Below are 25,486 nucleotides of genomic sequence, written 5' to 3' on the forward strand. Positions count from 1 at the left end.
TCCCAGATGAGAAAGTTGCTCAGTAAAATGTGTAAATAAAGACCACCAGTACCAGGAGGCTGATTGTGACATGACTTGATATCCTTCCTTCTGCTACAAAATGACTCTTTAGTACATCTGATACCACAGAAAAAAGTAGAACTGAGAAATGTATATACCTCTTTATTCACTACAGGAACATAATCAAACATGACTGAAATATTTATTTTCTATCAGGGAACCTTAGATCATAGTAGATATAAAATCAGTTTAGTCATGAAATGGTCATGGTAAGTAATAAACTTCAAATGTTAATAAAGATACTAAAGTTTTATTCTTATGCTTTTTTAAAAAAACGTAATTTTAGGTAACCATAAAGTTGAGGCAAGGGTAGTTTGGAATTTTGGAAAGAATTCCTAGCCATTGCTGGCGGCATCTGGGAGCAGAAACACTTGTGATCACTGTGTGTGTATCAAATGGAAGGGGCCGGCTTATGCCAAAGGTCCCTGTGCTGACAGCAGCAGCAGCACCTGCAGAAAGCATGGGTCCTACCCACTCTGCACCACGTTCCTCTCCCTCAAATGCACAGAACCATAAGAACAGGGAGCCACCAGGTCAGGGCTTTACTATATGTAATGATTAGTGATAGCTGCTTTGAAAGTGAGAATTTTAAATTACTTTATTAAATATTATATTCAATTTAAAAGTTTTGACCATCCATAATCATCATGATACAATATGTGTGTATATATGTTAAAAAATACCCATCAACATGCTTGAAGAGGAATAACTGTGCTTTGTAATCTATGCAACATGAAATATGATTTTCTATAAAAAACCAATAATCAGAAGCATGAAAAATGGTATGTTTTAATAAGAGCCTATTGCAGATTCTGGAATGACTGTGGCATGCATGTCTCTTGTCATGTTGGACTTTTCCTTCAGTTTCGACTGGAGTAATGTGTGTTCCACAACACCGATTCTAATGTCCATCTGAACGGTTTCTTGCTTCAGCTTCGTTAAGCTCTGTTTAATCTTCACCAGAGGAGCTGCAGAATGAAAATAACATGGAATGAAAATTTTCATTTGGAGTATCAGTTTATTACAGAATGGTATGACATTTTCCTCACTTTGTCTTAAGCCAAAAACAGGGTTAAAAACATAGCCAACAATTTACTGACATTCACACAGTTTTGCTGTGGCATTTTAAACACCTGAAATTTCTAGTCTGGGAAATGATGTAGCATTTGATATACTGAGGCTGAACTTCTTTTCTAGGGGAAGAGTTGCTAAAGGGGTATATAATGATTTCTTCAGTATTTTTTAATGGGCTAGTATATCTGTCTAAGGAAAAAAGGATACTACAGGAGAAAGGAGATTAAAAAAGGGATACAAAGGGAAGAAAGAATTACTTTGAGACAGAGCTAATGGGTTCATTCAAACATACTGCAAACCCTCTATACATCACCTTTTGAAAGATTACTTAGAACTCTAAAATCTTTCTAGAACATAGAAAGGCCTTTGGGCAATCACCACCAGGCCATGTCAAAGTAACTAGCTCACAATGGAGGATGATTACTGTCGGAATATTAATTCTTCCCTGTCTGACCCTTGCCCATCAGGCCTACTGGGGGTGAGTGAAAAAGGAGTCATCACATCATCACCTACACTGAGTGTTTCTGTACAATAAAATGGAATGATGAATCTCACTGGATGAAAACAGAACAAAATATTACATTTTTAAACAGGCATATCAAAGTGTATATTTAAATATTTTCTACCCTATTTCTGAACAGATATAGTTTGAATAAAATCCTGAATGACAGTAAAAATGACTCTTCTCAGCTCATTTATAAGGAAGATAGTATACTGATTATCAGACATCATTTTTGTACCATGTACCCCTCCTTCAAACAAATTCATTTTAAAAAGGAGACTTCCTATTTATTAATACCTTCTTAAAAATACATTTCTTAAGGAGAGACACTGCTTTTGCTCATTTTCTTCTTAAAATTAGTGTGTACTTACCACCGTCAGTCATACTGCTGCCTTTTTCTTCCATTTCTTGTTTCACCTTCTCTAGCTCTTCTGTAACCTTTCATTGAAAACAAAAGTTCTCATGAGCGCTGGATTTTAAAGAAACTTCCAAATTTTTGAATGATGTATTAAGACAAATAATTCAGACATAATACACACATAAAGGGATACAAAGATATTAGCAGTATCCTGGACATAATTTGAACAATAAGATGCAGTATGCAGACATGCTAAGCTTTTTATCTTCTAAGCGTGCTCCTATTGTTAAACGTCCCCAAATTACTTTCTCATTAACTGTCTCAGGTTGTAACAGATCTAAGTTGTTTTTTTTTTTAGGCATTAGGCACTCAAGCTTTGCAGTTATCTCACAGCATCTACCATGCAAGTCTCTAATGACTAGTTATTAATTAAAATACCATAAACATCCTAAAGGCTCTGCTAATTCTAAAGATTTACTAGGTATCTTTCTTAATATTATAATTTTGTAACAGAATATGCCACCTCTTCCACTATAGGACACTAAAAATAACATTTATGCCATATGGCTATATGTAAAAATATTCTAACTGCTTTATCCAAACCATGAACTCCAAGAGGCGTACTGTGCTGTTATACTGGCCCTTATATGTACTCTACATCATACTCACAATTGTACTATAGTCTCTGTTATTAGCAAAATTCCAAACTAGCGTTAATATTGGTAGAAAGTTATCACCTTTAAAAAACTGAAAAAATTTTGATACAATCTAGAACCAAACCATGGAGAAGGCGATGGCACCCCACTCCAGTACTCTTGCCTGGAAAATCCCATGGACAGAGGAGCCTGGTAGGCTGCGGTCCATGGGGTCGCGAAGAGTCGGACATGACTGATTGACTCCACTTTTACTTCTCACTTTCATGCATTGGAGAAGGAAATGGCAACCCACTCCAGTGTTCCTGCCTGGAGAATCCCAGGGACGGGGGAGTCTGGTGGGCTGCCATCTATGGGGTCACAGAGAGTCAAACACAACTGAAGTGACTTAGCAGCAGCAGAACCAAACCATAATTATTATAACTTAGTAGTCTTTATTTTTTATCATACTGGTGAGTAAAAACTTCCTTGGGAATAAAGTGCACATCCAAGTAAAGCAAATTAATTTTGTTCAGGCATCTGAAATGTTACAACTGGGGATAACTACATACTCCGAAAGAACTAAATGGTTCCCTGGACTCCCTTCCAGTGTTAATTTACCTAACGTAAGTGAGCACTTTAGTTCTGTATAATGTTTTATCTGCCTAGAAGCACCACAGGACTAGAGTCTAAATATTTCTGAAGTAATATTCTTATTATTTTAAAATAACTATTTACTCCTCAAATAATCTCCAGGAAAAAAGCTTAATTCTACTGCATAGAATGTGTGTGTGCTGTTTGCTCAGTCACGTCAGACTCTTTGTGACCCCGTGGACTATAGCCCACCTCCGTCCATGGGATTCTCCAGGCAAGAACACGGGAAGTGGGTTGTCATTTCCTTCTCCAGGGGATCTTCCTGACCCAGGGATTGAACCCACATCTCCTGTGTCTCCTGCACTGGCAGGTGGATTCTTTACCGCTGAGCCACCTAGGAAGCCCACTATGCAGAAAAGTTTGTAACAATTATACTTGAATGTATCCAAAGATAGTCTTAGACTTTAGTCCCACACTGGCTACTGATCTTGTCAGGCCTTTTTTCCTCTCAGCTCTTCAGTGAGAAGCAGGAGTATATATTATTAATATATATATATATACACATACACACACATATTTAAAGGTAAGACCTAATACATAAAATATAATACATGTATTATTAATATAACTAATATATATTAGGTCTTCCATCTCTTGCAAAATGATGAAAGTAAATACAACAATGTATGTAAACATTCTAAAAACTCTTTTTATACTATTCTAAAAATAGTCTAAAAATCCCTTTAGAAGGGAAAGGGTTAAATGCCTGTCTCAGTTTCTGGACAGACAAACAGGATCACATACAAGTTATCAACAACAATCATTAAAAAAATTGTATCTTAAATACTAACATTAAAATTTACTATAGTAGCTCAGAGGTTAAAGTGTCTGCCTCTAATGCGGGAGACTGGGGTTCGATCCCTGGGTCGGGAAGATCCCCTGGAGAAGGAAATGGCAATCCACTCCAGTATTCTTGCCTGGAGAATCCCATGGACGGAGAAGCCTAGTAGGTTACAGTCCACAGGGTCACAAAGAGTCGGATATGACTGTCACCTTTATAGACATTTAAGTAAATACTTTACTTACTCTTCTATATGTTAATTATAATTATTATGTTTTTAAAAAGATTAAGGAAGGTTATAAACGTGCTAATAACATTAGCATGTTTTATGTTACATTTAGTAAAACAATTTTAGGCATTTTGTGGAAATAAGTAGGTATATAAATACCTAACTGATTCATTGAAAAGAAAATTTAGGGATTTTTCTCCTGAAGAAAAGGATTTAGAGCCACAGGAAGCAATTACTAAAGTAAACAACCATGGCTGTAGCAGTATTAAACCATCCATGGCTGTCAACAGCAGGGCCCTGCTGACAGGTGAGAATTTGGGTGAACACAGTGTGTACCTCAGACAGGATTCTGGTTCTTTCAGTTACTCCACCGTTTCCCTGCTGGTAACGCTCCCTTGCCTGAGGGAGAAAACATTTTGTTTAATGGCAAAATCAAAACAAGCAGATTACTTAAATATGACCTCTTTGTATTCACAACTTCTGCATATCATTTTATGACAACCCCCCTCCTTGTCTGTGAATACATTTGTGAAAAGTGACATTTTAACAGCAGCTATTGGAATGTCCCTAACGGGCACCATGTATTTAATGAAAACACTATATAAGGGTGAACTACCTCAATCACCATATACTGACTGCGTAACACACAGGGCCACAATTCACAATAAAAATCTGTCCTCAGCCATTCCTAAACAGTTTAGACAATGGCTCTTGGTTGATCTAATCTGCCCGCTATGCAGAGAAAACTCATTCTCAAAAACAACAGAACATCAGAATCAGTAATTAGTAAGATTTAACAGGCAGTATGACAATATAGAATGTGTTCTTGGGAACTTATTTAACAATTATTTAGTGTCGGTGTTTGAGAAATACAGGGTGGCTTTAATCAGAGACTTTTTACAGCATTTTAAAAGTAAAAATATCCATAAATTCATGTGTATATGTGTGAACAGTTAATTAAACAAACAATAAAAAATGTGAAGGTTAGTTTCTGCTTCGTCTTTGAGAACTCCTAAAAGTATTCATACAAAAGTATCTCCAGTTTATTCCCATTCTTTTCTCCTTCTAACTTTGTCTGCCTTCAACTGACATCAGTAAGTGCTCTTAGTGGTCTTCCTCAGTATCAGGAAAGTGGGGAGCATAAATCCCAGAGAAAAAAGCCTTTAGATCCCTACCGCTGGAACAAAGCGCGGCTGCTTTCAAAGGATGAAGGTTTTTATTTTTGGTTGAAATTCTAAAACGTTGCAAGGATCAAAAAATGTGCTCATTTAATTAATTAAACTGCTGTCTTTGAATGTGTCTCACTTTCATATCCCTGATTATGTGGTTGTAAGCCATTATGGCAAGGCTGTCTTTTCTCCCTGACACATGTAAATGCATACTCTTACTTCCTCCTACTCAGACAGTAAATTAACAGCAGACTTAGAAACAAAACCAGGTGTCCTGACACTCTGTTCCTTTTCTAAGGAATACATGACTTCTTTTACTTCAATCAGATGAAGAAATGCATTTTAAGGACTCCTAGGATGTCATTTCTATCACTCTAAAATGGAGATGACATGTTCCATTTGCTTCCGAATGCGGGCAGAGAATTATTGTGCTGCTGTCTGTGAAAAGTACTGCATGACCCTCTAGAAGAGAAGTGCTGTGCCAAGTTTAGGGATTAGAGTCATGACCTGGAATGAGCCCCAGCTGTCACTCTTCAGTTACCTCACTCAGCTGGGCTTGAGCCGCGCGATACTCCTGAACCAAGTGCTCGAGCTGATTGTTGATGTACTTTTCTCGGCTGCCAATCTTTTCCAGAGTCCTACTAATTTCATTATGAAGTCTGTCCAAAAATCCCTAGAAATTTCATAAAATTTTAATAGGCAAAGAATGCACAAATATGTTTTTCCAAAGTAGTTCTAAATGGGTTAAACCTCCGTTCAGCCCACAAATTCTTAGTTACAAATGAAAAAGACGAAACAGTTTGAAATTTTCAGTAACAAAAAAGTCTGCAAGGAGAATTATTTTAGTCACACTTTGCAGAATGTTAAAATTAAAAAGCACCTGGTAGTGTTAGTTGATTTATTTGTCCTTATGCAAATCCAAAATGTGTGTGAGTGGAATCTGCTTTAAAGTTCACAATCAAAGTAGGTAAGGGAATAACATAATTTTCTTATGAGCACAATTCAAAGATGACTGGAATACTGCAGCTGGAAGTAGATCATTAAACTTATCGCTCTAGTCTGCAGTGACATCATTGGGTGACACAAAAAAAGATGCCAGTTTTGAGTGGTATCCAGAGGGAAACAGGGGTTCTATAGCAGATTCATACTTTGGCATGAGCAATCTTGCTATGATTGAATTGTGTTTTCCGAAATTAATATGTTGATGCCTTCCTTTCCCCCATCTTCCCTCAAGTGACTGTACTGGAGCCTTTTAGGAGGTGATTTCGATTAAATGAGGTCATCAGAGTGGAGCAGACGGAACTGGTGTTGTTATAATATGAGGAAGAGACATCATAGCTCTCTTTCCCCATGTGAGGACACAGCGAGTAAGTGGCTGCATGTGCGCCAGGAAGAGAGCCCTCCCACAGCCTGGTCACGCTGGCATCCTGATATCAGACTTCTGGCCTCTGGAGCTGTGGGAAAATAAACTTATACTGTTCAAACCAAACCAAACCAAACTTATAGCTCCAGTCTGGGAACCAGAACCTTACTGCAGCTTGGCTTCCTTGCGGTAGTCTCCAAAAGTCCCTATTACTGGCAGGGCAGCAAGCCTGGAAGCTGTAGGTTCTAGGCATTGCTGGCCTGGCGCGCTATTATTCTTTGGGATTCAAAGAGGAAAGAATGATGAAATGATTCTAACACACCTACATATATAAATAAACTATCTAAAGTATGCAATAAACTATATATATATATATATATATATATATATATATATATACATAACACACACATTTTAAATAGTTACCTTTCTTTAGTTGGTTTAAATCTTAGGGCTGTTGAAATATAATATGGTATATTTGATCAGTAAACTCCTCAAGGGTAAGGACTGGGCCGTTTTTCTTTCATGTCTTCCCTTAACAGGTACTTCACAGATGAATAAATGGACTCACGGACTCATCTGAAGTAATTCACATACCTTGGTTTCCTTTAGAGCAGATTCAATCCCACTTTTGTGCTGGTGCATTTGGTCAACATGGATTCTCCAATCCTATAGGGATAACAGCATAGAGGAAGAAGTGAAAAATACATTTCCTTCTTTCTTCTACTTTTTTGAAGCTGTATTCTTTATTTTAATTACTTTGGTTGCTGCTCTGTTTCAGGTAGGAGAGGCCTATATATAGCTTGCAATCAGATTATAAAGAAATATGTGTAGAGCACTTCAGGATAAAAGGTTCTAAATAAATTTAAATTATTTTATGTGTTCACAGAGTGATGTCTGACAATTTGAATATAAATTATCCCTGCACTGCTGGTGGTTAATATTTATGACTACCCATCAAAATGGAAAAAAACCCTAATTACTAGAAAAGAAATACTTGTTTAAACAGTAACAATTATATATAACAGAAGCAACTCTGGAATCAAGTTTTTATTCAGTTGCTAAGTCATGTCCAACTTTTTGTGACTCCATGGACTGCAGCACCCCAGGCTTCCCCATCCTTCACCATCTCCCAGAGTCTGCTCAAACTTATGTCCATTGAGTCGGTGATGCCATGGAACCATCTTGTCCTCTATTGCCCCCTTCTCCTCTTGCCTTCAATCTTTTCCAGCATCAGGGTTTTGTACAATTAATTGGCTCTTCACATCAGGTGGCCAAAGTATTGGAGCTTCAGCTTCAGCATCAGTCCTTCCAAAGAATATTCAGGGTTGATTTTCTTTGGATTGACTGGTTGGATCTCCTTGCAGTTCAAGGACTCTCAAGAGTCCTCTCCAGCACCACAGTTCAAAAGCACCAATTCTTTGGCAGTCAGCATTCTTCATGGTCAAACTCTCACAACTGTACATGACTACTGGAAAAAATCACAGCTTTGACTAGATGTACCTTTGTCAGCAACAACTGAAGCGACTTGTCAGCAACAACTGAAGTGACTTAGCAGCAGCAGCAGCTAGGTTTGTCATAGCTTTTCTTCCAAGGAAGAAGTGTCCTAATTTCATGGCTGCAATCACCATCTGCAGTGATTTTGGAGCCCAAGAAAATAAAGTCTCTCATTGTTTCCCCATCTATTTATCATGAAGTGACAGGACTGAATGGCATGATCTTAGTTTTCTTAAGTTCTTTTCTTTCTTGAGTTTTAAGTCAGCTTTCTCACTCTCCTCTTTTACCTTCATCAAGAGGCTCTTTAGTTCCTCTTTGTTTTCTGCCATTAGGGGAGTATCATCTATGTATCTGAGGTTGTTGATATTTCTTCCAGCAGTCTTGATTCCAGCTTGTGATAGATATATCCATTCCAGCATTTCACATGATGTACTCTGCATATAAGTTAAATAAGCAAGGTGACAATATACAGCCTTGACATATTCCTTTCCCAACTTTGAAACAGTCCGTTGTTCCCTGTCTGGTTCTAACTGTTGCTTCTTGACCTGCATACAAGTTTCTCAGGAGGCAGGTAAGGTAGTCTGGTATTCCCATCTCTTTCAAAATTTTCCACAGTTTGTTATACGCACACAGCCAAAGGCTTTAGTGTAGTAAATGAAGCAGATGTTTTTCTGGAATTCTCTTGCTTCTTCTATGATCCAATGGATGTTGGCAATTTAACCTCTAGTTCCTCTGCCTTTTGTAAATCCAGCTTGTACGCCTGGAAGTTGTTGGTTCACATACTGCTGAAGCCTGGCTTGAAGGATTTTAAGTATTACCTAGCTAGCATGTGAAACGAGCACAACTGTAAGGTAGTTTGAACTTATATCATATATCAAATATTAGTTTGTCCCTTGAAATTAAAATGGGGCTCTCTTGTTTAGACTTCAGAGTCTCCCTCTTAAGAAATCTCTGTAATGATTATTAGAGTTCATATATTTGAGACATATTCTACTACTTCTAGACTGATCTAAATTTATGTGCATATTTAAAATCTATCACAACATTTTAATTTCCTAGAAGAGATTCTAAAAATTTTTGATTTATATTACTAAAGGTAACAACTTTAAGACTTGAAAAATATTCATCAGATGAGAAAAAATATTAAGGTGAGTTGAAGTAAGTGATGGGGCCAGGCTATCCCTCAATCACACATACCTTTCTGCATTTTCTCCCTTCCTGCTCCCATTTTATATTTACACCACTTTATGAAGGAAAAATTCTTTTGTGAATAGTTCTATTCTAATGATTTCTTAACTTTGAAACGTGTCTGTGATTATATGGTAAAAAATCCTTGGATATTTCACACATATCAATTATGAAACTACATTACATCTGCAAAGAAGCTCAAAGAGCATCTAGCCTGACCTTCATCATTTCACAGATAGGCAAACAGATGCTCAGTGACAGAAAGGGCCACGTCCAAGGCCCCAGAGGTAGTGGTGCTTGTGGATCAGAAGCCCAGGGTGCTAATCCCCACACAGTATCTTTTGGCGGTTCAGAGTTAATAAAAGGAGAAACTGGCTGCTTGACACCAGTGAAGGTGCTAGTCAAAGAACTGTTTGTCACTCAGCTATGTCCAACTCTGCGACCCCACGGACTGCAGCCTGCCAGGCTCCTCAGGCAAGGATACTAGAGTGGGAAGCCAGTCCCTTCTCCAGGAGATCTTCCTGATCCAGGGATCAAACCTGGGTCTCTTGCATTACAGACAGATTCTTTACTGCCTGAGCCACCAGGGAAACCCTAGAGCAGAGAACAAACAGCACTTTGCTGTGTCCTTAAACACTTTTTCTGTCTCATGAGTGGAAAGTATCTCAGAATACAGAGCGTGGAAAGAACCTTGAAGATCGATTCACCCATCTAATAATCATCTAGAGCAATGCCTTCATTTTATACTTGAGGGGACTGCTGATGACCTATGACTAGGGTTAGACAGATGTGACCAGGAAACAGGCCCCTCCAACTAAGCCAGTCAACACAGGAAAAGAGAATCAACTGGCTGACCTCCTGCAACTAGACCTAATATGGTTAAGTTTAAAAATGGAAACCTGTTAAGCTCAAGCAAGCATTTTGATGAAAGATAATGAACCTAACAAGTATCATTATAATAATTTTGTAAAGAAGTACTCATCCTGCCTGATTAAAAAAAAAAAGTTAGCTTAATAAACATCAGGCTCAAGTATTCCTATCAGTCTCTGTCTCTGTCAATAGATACATATGTATATGTGTGTATATATATACATAAATGTATAAACATACACATATATTTACACATACATTTAAAATTTAGTGTAACTGGTGTTTAAAATACTTTTCTGTTCTACTTTCTTCTACCTAGCATTGTTTTCTATCCAGCAAATGTTTAAAACATACATTTTTTTTCATGTTTTGATTTTCAAAGTATTTTGAGAGAAGCAAACATGCCTGACTCATCTGTGCATAACGATGACAACTTACATTGATGTTAAGCTCCATGGAGGAGCTGGCATTTCATTGGAACCTTGAAACGTGAGTACTAGCATTTCAACTTGCTGAAAAGGAGGGGGAGAGGAACAGTATTTTAGGCTGAGGGAGTAACAAGAACAAGGGAAAACAGGAAAATATATAGAGAACAGTAGGCCAGGCTGGCTAGAATATAACACACAAAGTTCATAGGGTGGGTGGGGTGAGGTGGTTGAATCACAAGGAAACAAAGCTGGAGATGGTAGGTTAAATTAGATCAAGGGCTTTAATTAAGGAGTGTGGATTTTATCTTGTAGAGATAATGGAGAGCTATCAAAGAGTTTTGATTTCAGTTTTAAAGACAAGTCTGTGTTTTGAGAAAGTAACAGAGTGAAGGACCAATTAGAAAGGTAAGAGATTGAAGGCTGGTAGCAGACCAATTGGAGAAGGCAATGGCAACCCACTCCAGTACTCTTGCCTGGAAAATCGCATGGATGGAGGAGCCTGGTAGGCTGCAGTCTATAGAGTCACGAAGAGTCTGACACGACTGGGAGACTTCACTTTCACTTTTCACTTTCATGCATTGGAGGAGGAAATGGCAACCCACTCCAGTGTTCTCGCCTAGAGAATCCCAGGGATGGGGGAGCCTGGTGGGCTGCTGTCTATGGGGTCGCACAGAGTCAGATATGACTGAAGCGACTTAGCAGCAGCAGCAGCAGGCCAATTAAGAGGCTGTGGGAAGCTCACTGACAGATTAGCAGGGGTTTATCAGAGCAGTGCTTGTAAGAATGGAAGGGAAGGGGTGGATTCCAGGGACACTGCAGAGACAGACTACATGTATTTGATTACTGACTCAGGGGAAGTGTGAGGTGGCTGAAGAGGTGGGGGGGAAGTAGACAGATGTCTGCAAAGTTTCTAGTCTTAGGAACTGAGAGCATAGTACAATCACAGTGTGACAAGAACAGAATGGATTTCAGGGGGTCAGAAATACTGAAGAATTTGGTTTTGGACTTTCTAATTTGATAAGCTAATGGGACATCTGTGTATTCTTATTGCCTTTTAAAGTGGAAAACTAGTAATGATCTATAATTATCTGCCAGGCAAATCTGAATGCTTGTTTTCTTAAGATCTTTGAGATGGACACATTTCCTGACATACAACTATTTTTATAAAAGCCTTATAAAAGTGTTCTTACACTTTAACCCAGCAATTTCACCTCTAGAGATTATTCCCAAGGAAGTAATTGGGGATACACACAAAGGCCAATGTATAAGCTCTGGGTGAAATAGCAGAACACTCTCTAAATATCTAATAGTAGAGGATGATTTTAACTAATTCTGCAACATACATTTCATCCCTAAAAACAGTGTAGCATGATAACGTTTTTATAAAGCTCAAAGCAAAAATCAAGGATGCACTATTTGGAGACGTGCACACATGCTGCTGTGTTAGTCACCAAGTCATGCCCGACTCTATGTGATCCCATGGACTGTAGCCCACCAGGCTCCTCTGTCTGTGGAATTCTCTATACAAAAGTACTAGAGTGGGTTGCCGTTGCCTTCTTCAGGTAATCTTCCCTATCCAGGGATCGAAGCTGGGTCTCCTATATTGCAGGTAGATTCTTTACTGAGCCACCTGGGAAGGACACACACATATGTGGAAACACTAAAAAGGAGAAAGAAAAGGAGGCAGCAGCAGCTACTGGCAGTACTCAGATCAGAGGACAGTGATTCCCTACGGGTCGGGGGGTGGGGAGGGGCAGCAGCAGGGCAGCACATGGACAGCTTCCAGGGTACTGTAATGATCCAGTTCTCTCTCAGGCTGGGTACTGGGTTCATAAGTGCTTATCACTAGATTTTAAAAATTCCATATGATTTCATAGTCAATATATAATATTGTATATTAAAATGTTAAATTCATATCAAAAATATTTCATAGAAAAAAAAGCCTGTTTTTCACACATGTAGCATACAGTAAGGTGGAAAAACACTGCCAATAGAGTATATTCATTAGTTGTCCACCCAGTAAAAATTAATCTCTGTCTATATTTTTATGTGTTTATTAAGACAGGATTTGAATATTGGTATTTTAAATTTCTTCCTCATTCTAATAACACTTTCCCAGTTTCCTATAAGAGAATCTTGTCACTTTTAATCATCAGGGGAAAAAATGTCAAAAACTTCCTGGGTGCCCAAAGACATTTCTGAAAGGGGTTTAATATAGCTATAATAGAGGATATAAATAATTGTACTTGTAACATTTTAAAAACATGAATGTTCTTGTTTAGTTGCTAAGTTGTATCCAACTCTTTTATCCCATGGATTGTAGCCCACCAGGCTCCTCTGTCCATGGGATTTCCCAGGCAAGAATACTGAAGTGGGTTGCCATTTTCTTCTCAGAGGATCTTCCCAACCGAGGAATTGAACCTGTGTCTCCTAAGTTGCAGGTGGATTTGTCACTACTGAGCCATCTGGGAGGTCCCAAAACATGAATACATAGCTTTAAAAACTACAACTGAGAGAGTAAAAACTTTAGAAAGGCTAGTGGTAAGAATGGAGAGTATAGGTTTCAATGATATGTTAGGATCTGATCCTCCAAATAAGGAACAGTGAGAAGAACTGTTAAACAATAACAGCAATTCTTAAATAAGAGAGAATCCATTCGGTTATGAGGCACTTTTAAACACTTCTCTTGTCTGAGACTCACAAAGCTTGAGAGCACTAGTAGATATTCCTTGTCCCTTCTTTTTCACCGCTATCCGTCCCTGTAATAGGGTTATGTGACTTGCTGCTGGTTGTGGGAGAAGTGCACTTCACTGCTCCAGTCATGCTGGCCTTGGCCACGTGATTCTCTTTGGCCAGTGGAATGATGACGGACAGGGCCTACGCCAGGACGGTGCAGAAGCTGTAAGAGGTACTGTCAACTCACTTGCCCTTTCTTTCAGCCATGATAATAGGCAAGCCCCACAAAGGGTTTATCCTATAGGTCTGGGAATAAGAAACATGGAAAGCAGCTGGAGCAAAGCCACAGCTGAGCACACATCGGCAAATGCATATCTTGAATGAGAATAAATGTATGTTATTATTGTTGTAAACCACTGTGATTTGGGGGTGGTTTGTGATACAGAAATCTGACTATATATACGTAATTTATAGGGAAGAAAAGAATCAGGTTAAACGACCTTTCCGAAGTTTCATGTCTGGAAAGCGGAAATCATTCCACACTGGTGCCTCTTCCACATACTATACGCTGCTTTTCTTTGTCATAAAATGAACTACCAGAGAGTACTTAAGGTAAACCAAGATTTCTTTTTGTTATGTGTCAAGTGAGATCACATGGACTACGAGAGGTTACTGGTCACCTATTCCAAAGTGCTCCACGTGTGTCTATTAAGCATCATTTATCATCACTATTGAAGGTGACCTTTTCATCTAATCTAGCACATTTCTTCTCTCTATGGAATGAGAAAACTAATAATGATAGAGAATATCATTTCTTTAGACTTTCCTTCTATTTTACAAATCCTTTCATACAAAATCTTGTGTGTAGTTCTGTCACTGTGAGGTAGATGGCAAAGGTATTGTTGAAACTATAATCCTCCTCCCTGTTCCAAATTCTTGAGTACCAAATTATATATCTCCCTTTTTCAGAAACTGGAGAACTGTGATAACATCTCTGCAGATGGTGATTCATAGTATACCATAAAATCAAAATGTATGAGATCTAGTTCCAAAGGTAAGGTGAATGGAAGACTACAGATCTTTGGGTTTTACTTCAACAGAACAACACCTGAACAATTTCCTTTGCATACACAGAGACATTTTGTTTTTTCCCAACTGAGTGCTTAAAGCGCCTCTCTGAAATAGCAGGGAAAAGTGAGTCTGAAACATGAGCTAGGGATGGCAAATGGAACTTTTATCTGTGTATAAGTTCTACTAATTTACAACTTGTGAAATGTCAAATTCTCAGTTTTTTTTTTCCACCCAAGTTTGAGCTTCTTTATGTGTGGAAAGGCATTGTGCCAAAGACTCTTGATATAGAAAAGCTGAGGAAGGCACCTTCGTGTGTACTGGGATGGTTTTCTTACAGGCTCAGGAAAAGTCCATGCCAGGGCACAGCTGACTGATCTATGGGCGCCTTTCGCTCCAGCCCCCAAGGGCAGGGGCAGGGTCCCAAGGCCCTGATGTCTTGAACTGCTTTCCATCACAGAATGTTACTTCTGCTGTATGTCCCACCTTTTCCCTCTATTCTTATTGTTCCTCCCTCAATTCTGTTATGAATAATTAGTGATGGAATCTTCATTCATTGTTCTGTTTTTGTAGTTTTATTTTAATGAATATAAAACCATTTACAACAGCTTTTACGGGTTCCCTCCATGAAAAGTGCCTAACCCATTTTTTCTTTTTAAACCTTTGTTTCAACTCTGAATTCATTTTCTCTGGGAATTTTAAAAAATCACTCTGGGGAGGAAATCCTATGTACCTTACATCCATTCTGAGATCTTTTTAAGCCTAATAATAGCAAATTCAATGTTAATATTCAAGGAATGCGTTATATGTGTCAGGCACTATGTTAAACATTGTTTCTAAAATCATCACATATGATCCTCTTAAAAACTTCATGAGGATATTGAGATGTGGCTGCTTCAAAGTAGGCTGCCCAAGCTCACACAGGCAAATTGGGTAGAGCCTAAACCTGCAAAGACCAGCACAGAATATCACGTCCTTTCTCTGATGAAATGCAGTAAAGCATAACTAAAAATTTTACGGGGTGATGGTTAAAGGAGTCTTTAGTTTTACCTCTAGTATTTGAATTTTTATAAGAATGTATTTATACATCAATAGTATAATGAAAAAATACGAAACATTTTAGGATAAACATATGTAATTAAAAACTTTTTCACAAAGAAACAGCCACACCTACATGCTTTACCTGTGTGTCTCGTTTTGTTTTTGGCCATGCTGCATGGCCTGTGGGAGCTTAGTTCCTTAGTCAGGGATTGACTCTGCACCCTCAGCAGTGGAAGCTGGGCAACCAGGGAATTCCTATACCTATACGGCATTATCAGTGAGTATTCTCAAACACGTAAGTAAGAAATAACAACAACCTTATGTGAACTCTACCAGAAAATAGAAGAAAAAGGGATAGCAACTGCCAACTTGCTTTATAAGAACTTCAGAACATCACACGAAAACCTGACAAAGATATTTAAAAAACAAGAAAAAAAATACAGATCAGTATCTTTTGTAGGGCTATAAAAACCTAACAGCCAACAGAATCCAGTAACATACAAAAAGACAATATAACATGATTAAGGTACATTAATTCCAAAATGCAAGGTTAAATACTCAATAAACCATTATAACATGAGAGAAAACAAGAAGAGATAAATCAAATGGTCATTTCAATAGATGAAAAAAGAAAAATATCACTTGAAAAAATTTAACATCCATTCATAATAACAACTCAACAAACTAGGAACAAAAAAGAAAGTTCCTTAACCCATCTTAGGATATTTATAAAAGTCATAAAGCTAACATCATCCTTAATGGTAAAACTGAAATATTTAAAGCTTTCTCCTTACTAATGCCACGTATATCCAACATAGACTAGGATTCTTAATCAGTATATTTCAGACAAGACAAAGGAAATAAAAGGGATAAGGCTTATAAAGAAAGAAATAAGATGGATGTTATTTGCAGATAATATAATTGTATATACAGAAAATGCAAAAGTCTATAGGCCTACAGTTAGAATGAATAAGTGAGTTTAGCAAGTTTGCTGGAGATGTGTACAAATACACACATACACAGATAAATGTATTTTTAAATAGCAGAAACAAATAAACAGAAAATAAAATCTAAGAGATACTACTGAAACAAACAGACCAATGAAATAAAACAGAATGTCCAGTTACAGACCCACAAAAACATGTTCTCTTTTTATGACAAAGCAGAACACTGGTAAAAAGAAAATTTTTGAAAATAAATTGGGTCAATTGCATAAACATATGAAAACCAAATAAATCTTGAGTTCTGCCTTACACTCTCACACTGTATATAAGAACAAATGTTAGACGGACTGCAGATCTCAATGAAAAAGGTAAAACAATACAGCATCAAGAGGAAAACAGGAGATTATCTTTGTTAACACTGAGAAGCAAAGATTCTTAAACCTAGATTTAAATAAAGATTATTGAAACAAAGATTAAAACACAAATATCAGCCATATTCCACTCTCTCCAAAACAGATCATTTTGTGTATATTACAATTAAGCCATTTTATCACAGTACACCCATAAGAGTGAAAAGAGAGCCAAAAGGTAGATATTTACAATACATATTAATATATCTGACAAAGGACTCATGTCCAGGGTATTTAAAAAAGACTTCTTTAAATCAAAAGAAAAAGCAGGTAATCCAATAGCAAAAGACAAAAGGGAATACACAATTGCCAAATAAACATATGGAAACAGGCACAACTTCATCAGGCATCAGGAAAAAGCAAATTAAAATGACAATGAGACATCACAAGAAACCCACCATGATTATTAAAATAAAAAAGACTAAAACTATACTAAATGCTGAAGAAAATGGGGAGAAACTGGAACTTTCAGACACGGCAGGAAGAATATAAATTTGTATAATTACTTTCAAAAATGATCAGTATCTGGCAGGGTCTGCTAAAGGTGAACATACGCAGACACTATGACCCAGCAATTCCACTCTTAGTAGAAACTGTAAGAGAAATGTGTACTTGTTTCCCAAATGACGTATTCAAGAATTTTCAAATCAGAGTTATGTATGTAAGTCACAAACTATAAACAACTCACATAAGCCAGATGTGGGTTACCCTGGCAGGGCATGAGCTTGGGTTAGGCAGCTCTGTACTGAAGGAGCTGATAGCTGGAGGTTGTCTGCAGACAGCACTCTCTGAAGTTGGGCAGCAAGGCCTTGCTTGGAAGGGGACCTGGACAACTCATTTGTGTTTTAGCCAGAGGGAGACAGACCTAGTTATTAAAATGATAACTGTCGTTGCAGTCATACAGAGATAGGGCCAAGGGTGAGCTGCGGTCCCAAAGTGATCAGTCTCAAGATTTCGCTCTGGAATACTGATGTTCCTGTGACATGTTTAATATCCCATCCACAGTCAATGACAAAATTCTCTGGTAATCTGATAGCAGGAAATCAGGTTAAATGAAAGAGGCAGAGGAGACAGCTTGATAGAAGGAGCTGCATATGGCTAAGTTCACTGTAGCAAATATTTTTGGAATAGGTCAATAATTTATCATACTCTCTGCAAGGATATGAGTAGCATATTTCCCTCCTCCACCCAGAACACTCCCCACTCTAATGACGGAACATTATCTGTATTCTTGCTTTTTGTCACTCTGCACAAGCAGTTTTGCAATCGCTTCTTCCTGTCCTAATTGTTACATTAATTTTCAGCTTCATCACTGCTCACATTTTTGTGTATGTGAGTGAGAGAGAAAAAGAGAGAGACTGTGCATTAAATTAAATAATTTTTTCATGAGATTAAATTACTTCCTTAATGAAAAATGCCCACCAGGTTGCAGGATAATTGCAGAATGTGGTTGCTTTGAATTTTTAAATGGGAGATTTTTCTTTAATTGTCAGCAGCTTAAAGTCTTCTGTGGTACACCTTTTTGGAGTGGAAGCAGGATTTTTCTTTCTAAGTGTTCAAAGAACTAACCATATGACTTAGGAAGAGTTCAGTATGTATGTTCGGTGTATGCTATATGTTGCAGGGGGTGTGAGAATCATGCTAGAAATATGTATTTCCTCGGGAAAGTTCTTGCTTCCTAGACATTCCTCTTGTACAGAAAAATAAGACGTGCATATAAAGGGTAAGCAAAGGCTATCATAACAATCACTGGGATCCTCACATCTGACTGTAATTGAACTGAAAGTAGAGATCCATAATCTCTCCATAAAATACCTTGTTAGTTAAAAAATAACATTTCTAATGTGTGCTCAGAGATTATCTATACTGATTACCATCTGCTACTAAGCATTTTCATATGTTGACTCCATCTTATTATTCATGCTTTCTCTATCCACAACCCTTTTAAAAGTCCAAATCTTCTGAGTGAGGGCTTCCAAATTTTAGTTAGAGTCATGAGCCTTGAGAAGAGATTTGGCAAGGCAGAGAAAAGGGCTCTTCTGAAAATGCAGGAACACTCTCAGGCTGACTCAGAATGTCATTTTTTCACATGACGCTGAGGAATCATGGTGGTGGGTCAGAAGGGATGACCTTGCCAGTCCCTCTCAACCTCAAGAATTAATCATCAAAACTTTGATCTCATACTGATACTCAAAAAACAAAAATGGAAGTCATCTACATATTTGAAGAACTAAGAAACATAAATCATTACCATGGCATAAAGAAACAACCACATACAATGGGATAAAGACTATGGGGTAACAATCCGTACAAATGTTAAGAAATTTGTAATAAAACATTCTGATGGTTTAGAGAACTGCTCTATTGATTGGAAAAATGAGGCAAGGCAATTACAAAGTGCATTTCATAGAGAGGTCCATATGATAAATGGTTTCTGCTTCAATTCATATTTTATATTAAGTAATTAAAAGGAAACATGAAATTTTACTTTGCAATAATGAAATATTTAGGCAGTCTAGAAATTTCAGTTATAATCAATGTGTATTAACTCCATGCTCTCAATCACAAATGTCTACCTGAGGTATATCTGCCATGAGGCATGAATCACTTTCCTCTACAGCATTTACATAACATGTAATCTTTATTGGTTATTTCCTTAAAAATCTACCACTGTTGATGTTCTTTAGTTAGAGCTGATTGTAATCTCTAAAGCAAAAACTGTTCCAACTTGTGATAAATGAAACCTTTCCGGATCCAATTGAAACATTTATCACACTCAGGGTAAATAGGAAGGAAAGCATCTTCAACCAAGTTTAAACACAGAATATCCTGAACGCTCAGCGCTGACAGAAGCAGCTAAAAATCATTTCCAGGTGCCTAAGGATGGCTGGATTTTCCTTCGCCCCTTTGTAGTATTTTCAAATGCGTAATTATGCCTAGTATACTTTCCTACAACCCCACCCATGATCCACAAGCTACAAAGAAAAGAAAAAAAAAATACAGCTGACCTTGAGAATGCAACTTAAAGTCCACTAAATGACACCATTTTTTAAAAACAATACAAAAATCCACAACAGTACTCTTTCGTGCAGTCTCCCTTAAAGAAAGTGTGCCTGTAAAAGTCCGTCAGTGAATATTTCCTCTCATTCTCTGAGACAACCTGCAGTTGAGTAATCACACCGGCTGCTCTAAAAATGTAAGTGTGTCTAGTTAATTTAGGCAGTTTATTTTGATAGCATTCACCTCTTTTTGATTATAGCAGGTGTTTCAAGGATAAATTTGCTGAAAATTGTATTTTGTTTAAACAACAGCAGCGTGTACATTTATGGCCTTACTATATTAAAAAGCATTTATTGTCTGGCAGCAATAGACACAATTACAAACCTTTGTGACAGTAATTGGAGCTATTACTCCTGCATGGAGCCTCATGGAGATCAACTTACTGCCACCTGTATTTACATGTGCTACTGGTAACTGCAAAATCTGGTGCCTTATTTTTTAAAACTTTTGTGAATATTTTTCAACAAAAGGTCTACCAGAAAATCTGTAAGAATTACAACTGTAGTTTCTCCATTATTCAAATAACAGGCAGAATCCCATCTTCTGACTAATATGTACGTAAAATATATTCCTGTATCACAGCCCACAGACTGTTCAAGATGGATTTAGAAAATGCAGAGGAATCAGAGATCAAACTACCAACATCCTGGATCATAGAAAAAGCAAGAGAATTCCAGGAAAACATCAATTTCTGCTTCATTCATTGATTACACTAAAAATTTGACTGTGTGGATCACAACAAATGGTGGGAAATTCTTAAAGAGATGGGAATACCAGGCCACCTGACCTGCCCCCTGAGAAATATGTATGCAGGTCAAGAAACAACAGTCAGAACTGGACATGGGACAACGGACTGGTTCCAAATTGGGAGAGGAGTACGTCAAGGCTGTGTGCTGTAACCCTGCTTATTTAACGTATATGCAGAGTACATCATGTGAAATGCCGGGCTGGATGAAGCACAAGCTGGAATCACGATTTCCAGGAGAAATATCAATAACCTCAGATATGCAGATGACACCGTCCTTATGGCAGAAAGCAAAGAGGAACTGAGGAGCCTCTTGATGAAAGTGAAAGAGGGGAGTGAAAAAGTTGACTTAAAACTAAACATTCAAAAAACTATTATGATGGCATCCAGTACCATCACTTCAAGGCAAACAGATGGGGAAACAATGTAAACAGTGACAAACTTTACTTTCTTGGGCTCCAAAATCACTGCAGATGGTGGCTGCGGCCATGAAATTAAAAGACGCTTACTCCTTGGAAGAAAAGCTATGACCAACCTAGACAGCATATTAAAAAGCAGAGACATTACATTGCTGACAAATGTCTGTATAGTTAAAGCTATGGTTTTTCTAGTAGTCATGTATGGATGTGAGAGCTGGACCATAGAGCTAAGCGCCAAAGAATTGATGCTTTTCAACTGTGGTGAAGGAGAAAACTCTTCAGAGTCCCTTGGACTGCAAGGAGATCAAATTGGTCAATCCTAAAGGAAATCAGCCTGGAATATTCATTGGAAGGACTGATGCTGAAGCTGAAACTCCAATACTTTGGCCACCTGATGCAAAGAACTGACTCATGCTGGGAAAAGACCCTGATGCTGGGAAAGATTGAAGGCAGGAGAAGGGGCCGACAGAGGATGAGATGGTTGGATGGCATCACCAACTTGATGGACGTGAGCTTGAGCAAGCTTGAGGAGCTGTTGATAGATAGGGAAGCCTGGCATTATGCAGTCCAAGGGGTCGCAGAGTCAGACATGACTGAGTGACTGAACTGGACTGAGCAGAGCCCACAAAGTATATAATATATTTTTGCTCATGTCTACAAGGATCCTTTCTGAATGTTGAGCTTTAAGCCAACTTTTTCACTCTCTTTCACTTTCACCAAGAGGCTCTTTAGTTCTTCACTTTCTGCCATAAGGGTGGTGTCATCTGCATATCTGAGGTTATTGATATTTCTCCCAGCAATCTTGATTCCAGCTTGTGCTTCCTCCAGCCCAGCGTTTCTCATGATGCACTCTGCATATACGTTAAATAAGCAGGGTGACAATATACACCCTTGACGTACTCATTTTCCTATTTGGAACCAGTCTGTTGTTCCATGTCCAGTTCTAACTGTTGCTTCCTGACCTGCATACAGGTTTCTCAAGAGACAGGTTAGGTGTTCTGGTATTCCCATCTCTTTCAGAATTTTCCACAGTTTATTGGGATCCACACAGTCAAAGGCTTTGGCATAGTCAATAAAGGAGAAATAGATGTTTTTCTGGAACTCTCCTGCTTTCTCAATGATCCACCGGATGTTAGCAATTTGATCTCTGGTTCCTCTGCCTTTTCTAAAACCAGCTTGAACATCTGGAAGTTCACGGTTCACATATTGCTGAAGCCTGGCTTGGAGAATTTTGAGCATTACTTTACTAATGTGGGAGATGAGTGCAATTGTGCAGTAGTTTGAGCATTCTTTGGCATTGCCTTTCTTTGGGATTGGAATGAAAACTGACCTTTTCCAGTCCTGTGGCCACTGCTGAGTTTTCCAAATTTGTTGGCATATTGAGTGCAGCACTTTCACAATGTCAACTTTCAGGATTTGAAACAGCTCCACTGGAATTCCATCACCTCCAGTAGCTTTGTTCATATGATGCTTCCTAAGGCTCACTTGACTTCACATTCCACGATGTCTGGCTCTATGTGAGTGTGAGTGATCATACCATTGTGATTATCTGGGTCATGAAAATCTTTTTAGTACAGTTCTTCTGTGTATTCTTGTCACCTCTTCTTCATATCTTCTGCTTCTGTTAGGTCCATTCCATTTCTGTCCTTTATCGAGCCCATCTTTGCATGAAATGTTCCCTTGGTATCTCTAATTTTCTTGAAGAGATCTCTAGTCTTTCCCATTCTACTGTTGTTTTCCTCTATTTCTTTGCATTGATCACTGGAGAAGGCTTTCTTATCTCTCCTTGCTATTCTTTGGAACTCTGTTTCCAAATGGGTATATCTTTCCTTTTTTCCTTTGTTTTTCGCTTCTCTTTTCACAGCTATTTGTAAGGCTCCTCAGACAGCCATTTTGCTTTTTTGCATTTTTTTTTTCCTCAGGGATGGTCTTGATCCCTGTCTCCTGTACAATGTCATGAACCTCTGTCCATAGTTCATCAGGTACTCTGTCTATCAGATCTAGTCCCTTAAATCTATTTCTCACTTCCACTGTATAGTCATAAGGGATTTGATTTAGGTCATACCTGAATGGTCTAGTGGTTTTCCCTACTTTCTTCAATTTAAGTCTGAATTTGGCAATGAGGAGTTCATGATCTGAGCCACAGTCAGTTCCCAGTCTTGTTTTTGCTGACTGTATAGAGCTTCTCTATCTGCAAAGAATATAATCAATCTGATTTTGGTTTTGACCATCTGATGATATCCATGTGTAGAGTCTTCTCTTGTGTTGTCAGAAGAGGGTGTTTGCTTTGACCAGTGTGTTCTCTTGGAAGAACTCTATTAGCCTTCGCCTTGCTTCATTCTGTACTCCAAGGCCAAATTTGCCTGTTACTCCAGGTGTTTCCTGACTTCCTACTTTTGCATTCCAGTCCCCTATAATGAAAAGCACATCTTTTTTGGGTGTTAGTTCCAGAAGGTCTTGTAGGGCTTCATAGAACCGTTGAACTTCAGTTTCTTCAGTGTTACTGGTTGGGGCATACACTTGGATTACCGTGATATTGAAAAAGTTGGCTTAAAGCTCAACATTCAGAAAATGAAGATCGTGGCATCCGGTCCCATCACTTCATGGGAAATAGATGGGGAAACAGTGGAAACAGTGTCAGACTTTATTTTTTTGGGCTCCAAAATCACTGCAGATGGCAATTCCAGCCATGAAATTAAAAGACGCTTACTCCTTGGAAGGAAAGTTATGACCAACCTAGAGAGCATAGTAAAAAGCAGACATTACTTTGTCAACAAAGGTCCGTCTAGGCTATGGTTTTCCCAGTGGTCACGTATGGAAGTGAGAGTTGGACTATAAAGAAAGCTGAGCACTGAGGAATTGATGCTTTTGAACTGTGGTGCTGGAGAAGACTCTTGAGAGTCCCTTGGACTGCAGGAGATCCAACCAGTCCATTCTGAAGGAGGTCAGCCCTGGGTGTTCATTGGAAGGACTGATGGTGAAGGTGATACTCCAATACTTGGCCACCTGATGAGAAGAGCTGACTCATTTGAGAAGACCCTGATGCTGGGAAAGATTGAGGGCAGGAGGAGAAGGGGACAACAGAGAATGAGATGGTTGGATGGCATCACTGACTCAATGGATACGAGTTTGGGTGGACTCCAGGTATTGGTGATGGACAGGGAGTCCTGGTGTGCTGCGGTTCATGGGGTCGCAAAGAGTTGGACATGACTGAATGACTGAACTGAACTGAACAAGGATCCTATCAATATAGCCTATCCAGCAACCAGAGAACAAGTCTTAAGAAATGCTCTTTATTCCAGAACTGTAATAATTGATAAATCCATATAGGTAAGAAATATTTAGAAAGCTAAATTTTATTAACACTCTTCAACACACTGATGGCAGAAGATCAAAGCAAGTTGATCTTCCACTGCTTTGGAATGGAAAAAATACCCTCTATTGCTTCCTGGTACAGATCTGTCTACAAGAGTAAAAAGAGAAAGCCTAGCATTGTACACTTCTGCAGGATTTGGCTTACAATATGAAGAGACTTAGAAATAATACAGCAATTCTGTGGTTTCTTCAGGTTCATTTAAATGAAATTCCACCTTCTGATTAATGAAGGCCTCTCTATTCCCTTTTAGGTTTTAGCTAGCACAGTGACTGAAGAGCCCAAGGGCTCAAGACTATTGTAATGATTACACCCTTAGCACAAATACTTCCCAAAAGGTTTCTTGTTGTGAATTACCCAAGGCAACACCCATATGGTTTGTTTACATTAAAACAAAACCCAATTGCTTGGAGTTGAAATTTAAAGTTTAAGGTTCTTTTTACAAGTGCAACCTGACAAAGCTGAACTCTGAAGAACAAGTAAGGATGTAAAAAAGCAGTTCAGTGAATGAAAGGCTTGAAATAATTAGAAACACATGCTGCAGTACTACCTAAGCTTTAAGTAAAAAATCATCTCTTTATCTGAATTCCTTGTAATGAACCTGAAGATTTACATAATGACTAAAGACATTTTGGTGGAAAGAAGGGGTACCTAGCCAACTATCTTTTTTTTTTTTTTGCCAACTATCTTTTAAAGCAACAAAGCAAGAAACATTTAATTATAATTTGGAAAAAAGTCTATTTAAGTCATTAATCAAAATTCTAATTACAATATCCACAGGGCATTAAAGCACGATAGAACATTTGTTCACTGCATTAAATACCTAATATTAAATCATTCTAATATACAATCTTTTTAGGAATAAATACTGCATAATTGAAAAAAAAGAATCTGTGTAAGGTTTAGTTGAAAACTGATTTCACACTTGGTGCTCTTCCTTATTTG

At 38.1% G+C, this 25,486-nt stretch overlaps 1 protein-coding gene across 2 annotated transcripts in view; it reads right to left on the minus strand.

Annotated features, from left to right (window-relative positions):
* Positions 1-737: 737 nt before the first annotated feature.
* IFT57 (intraflagellar transport 57) overlaps positions 738-25,486 on the minus strand; it is a 69,596-nt gene continuing 44,847 nt past the window's right edge. Inside the window, exons 7-11 of one of the 2 annotated variants that reach the window (XM_052643234.1) lie at positions 7,420-7,491; positions 6,001-6,132; positions 4,627-4,689; positions 2,008-2,074; positions 738-1,028 (exon numbers count right to left, since the gene is read on the minus strand). In XM_052643234.1, coding sequence (XP_052499194.1) covers positions 850-1,028; positions 2,008-2,074; positions 4,627-4,689; positions 6,001-6,132; positions 7,420-7,491 — 513 coding nt within the window. In that variant the 3' untranslated portion in view covers positions 738-849. The remainder of the gene's footprint in view (positions 1,029-2,007; positions 2,075-4,626; positions 4,690-6,000; positions 6,133-7,419; positions 7,492-25,486) is intronic. The other variant, XM_052643244.1, reaches the window with a different exon arrangement.

Source organism: Budorcas taxicolor, chromosome 1 (assembly GCF_023091745.1).
Source record: "Budorcas taxicolor isolate Tak-1 chromosome 1, Takin1.1, whole genome shotgun sequence".
Taxonomy (NCBI): Eukaryota; Metazoa; Chordata; class Mammalia; order Artiodactyla; family Bovidae; genus Budorcas; species Budorcas taxicolor.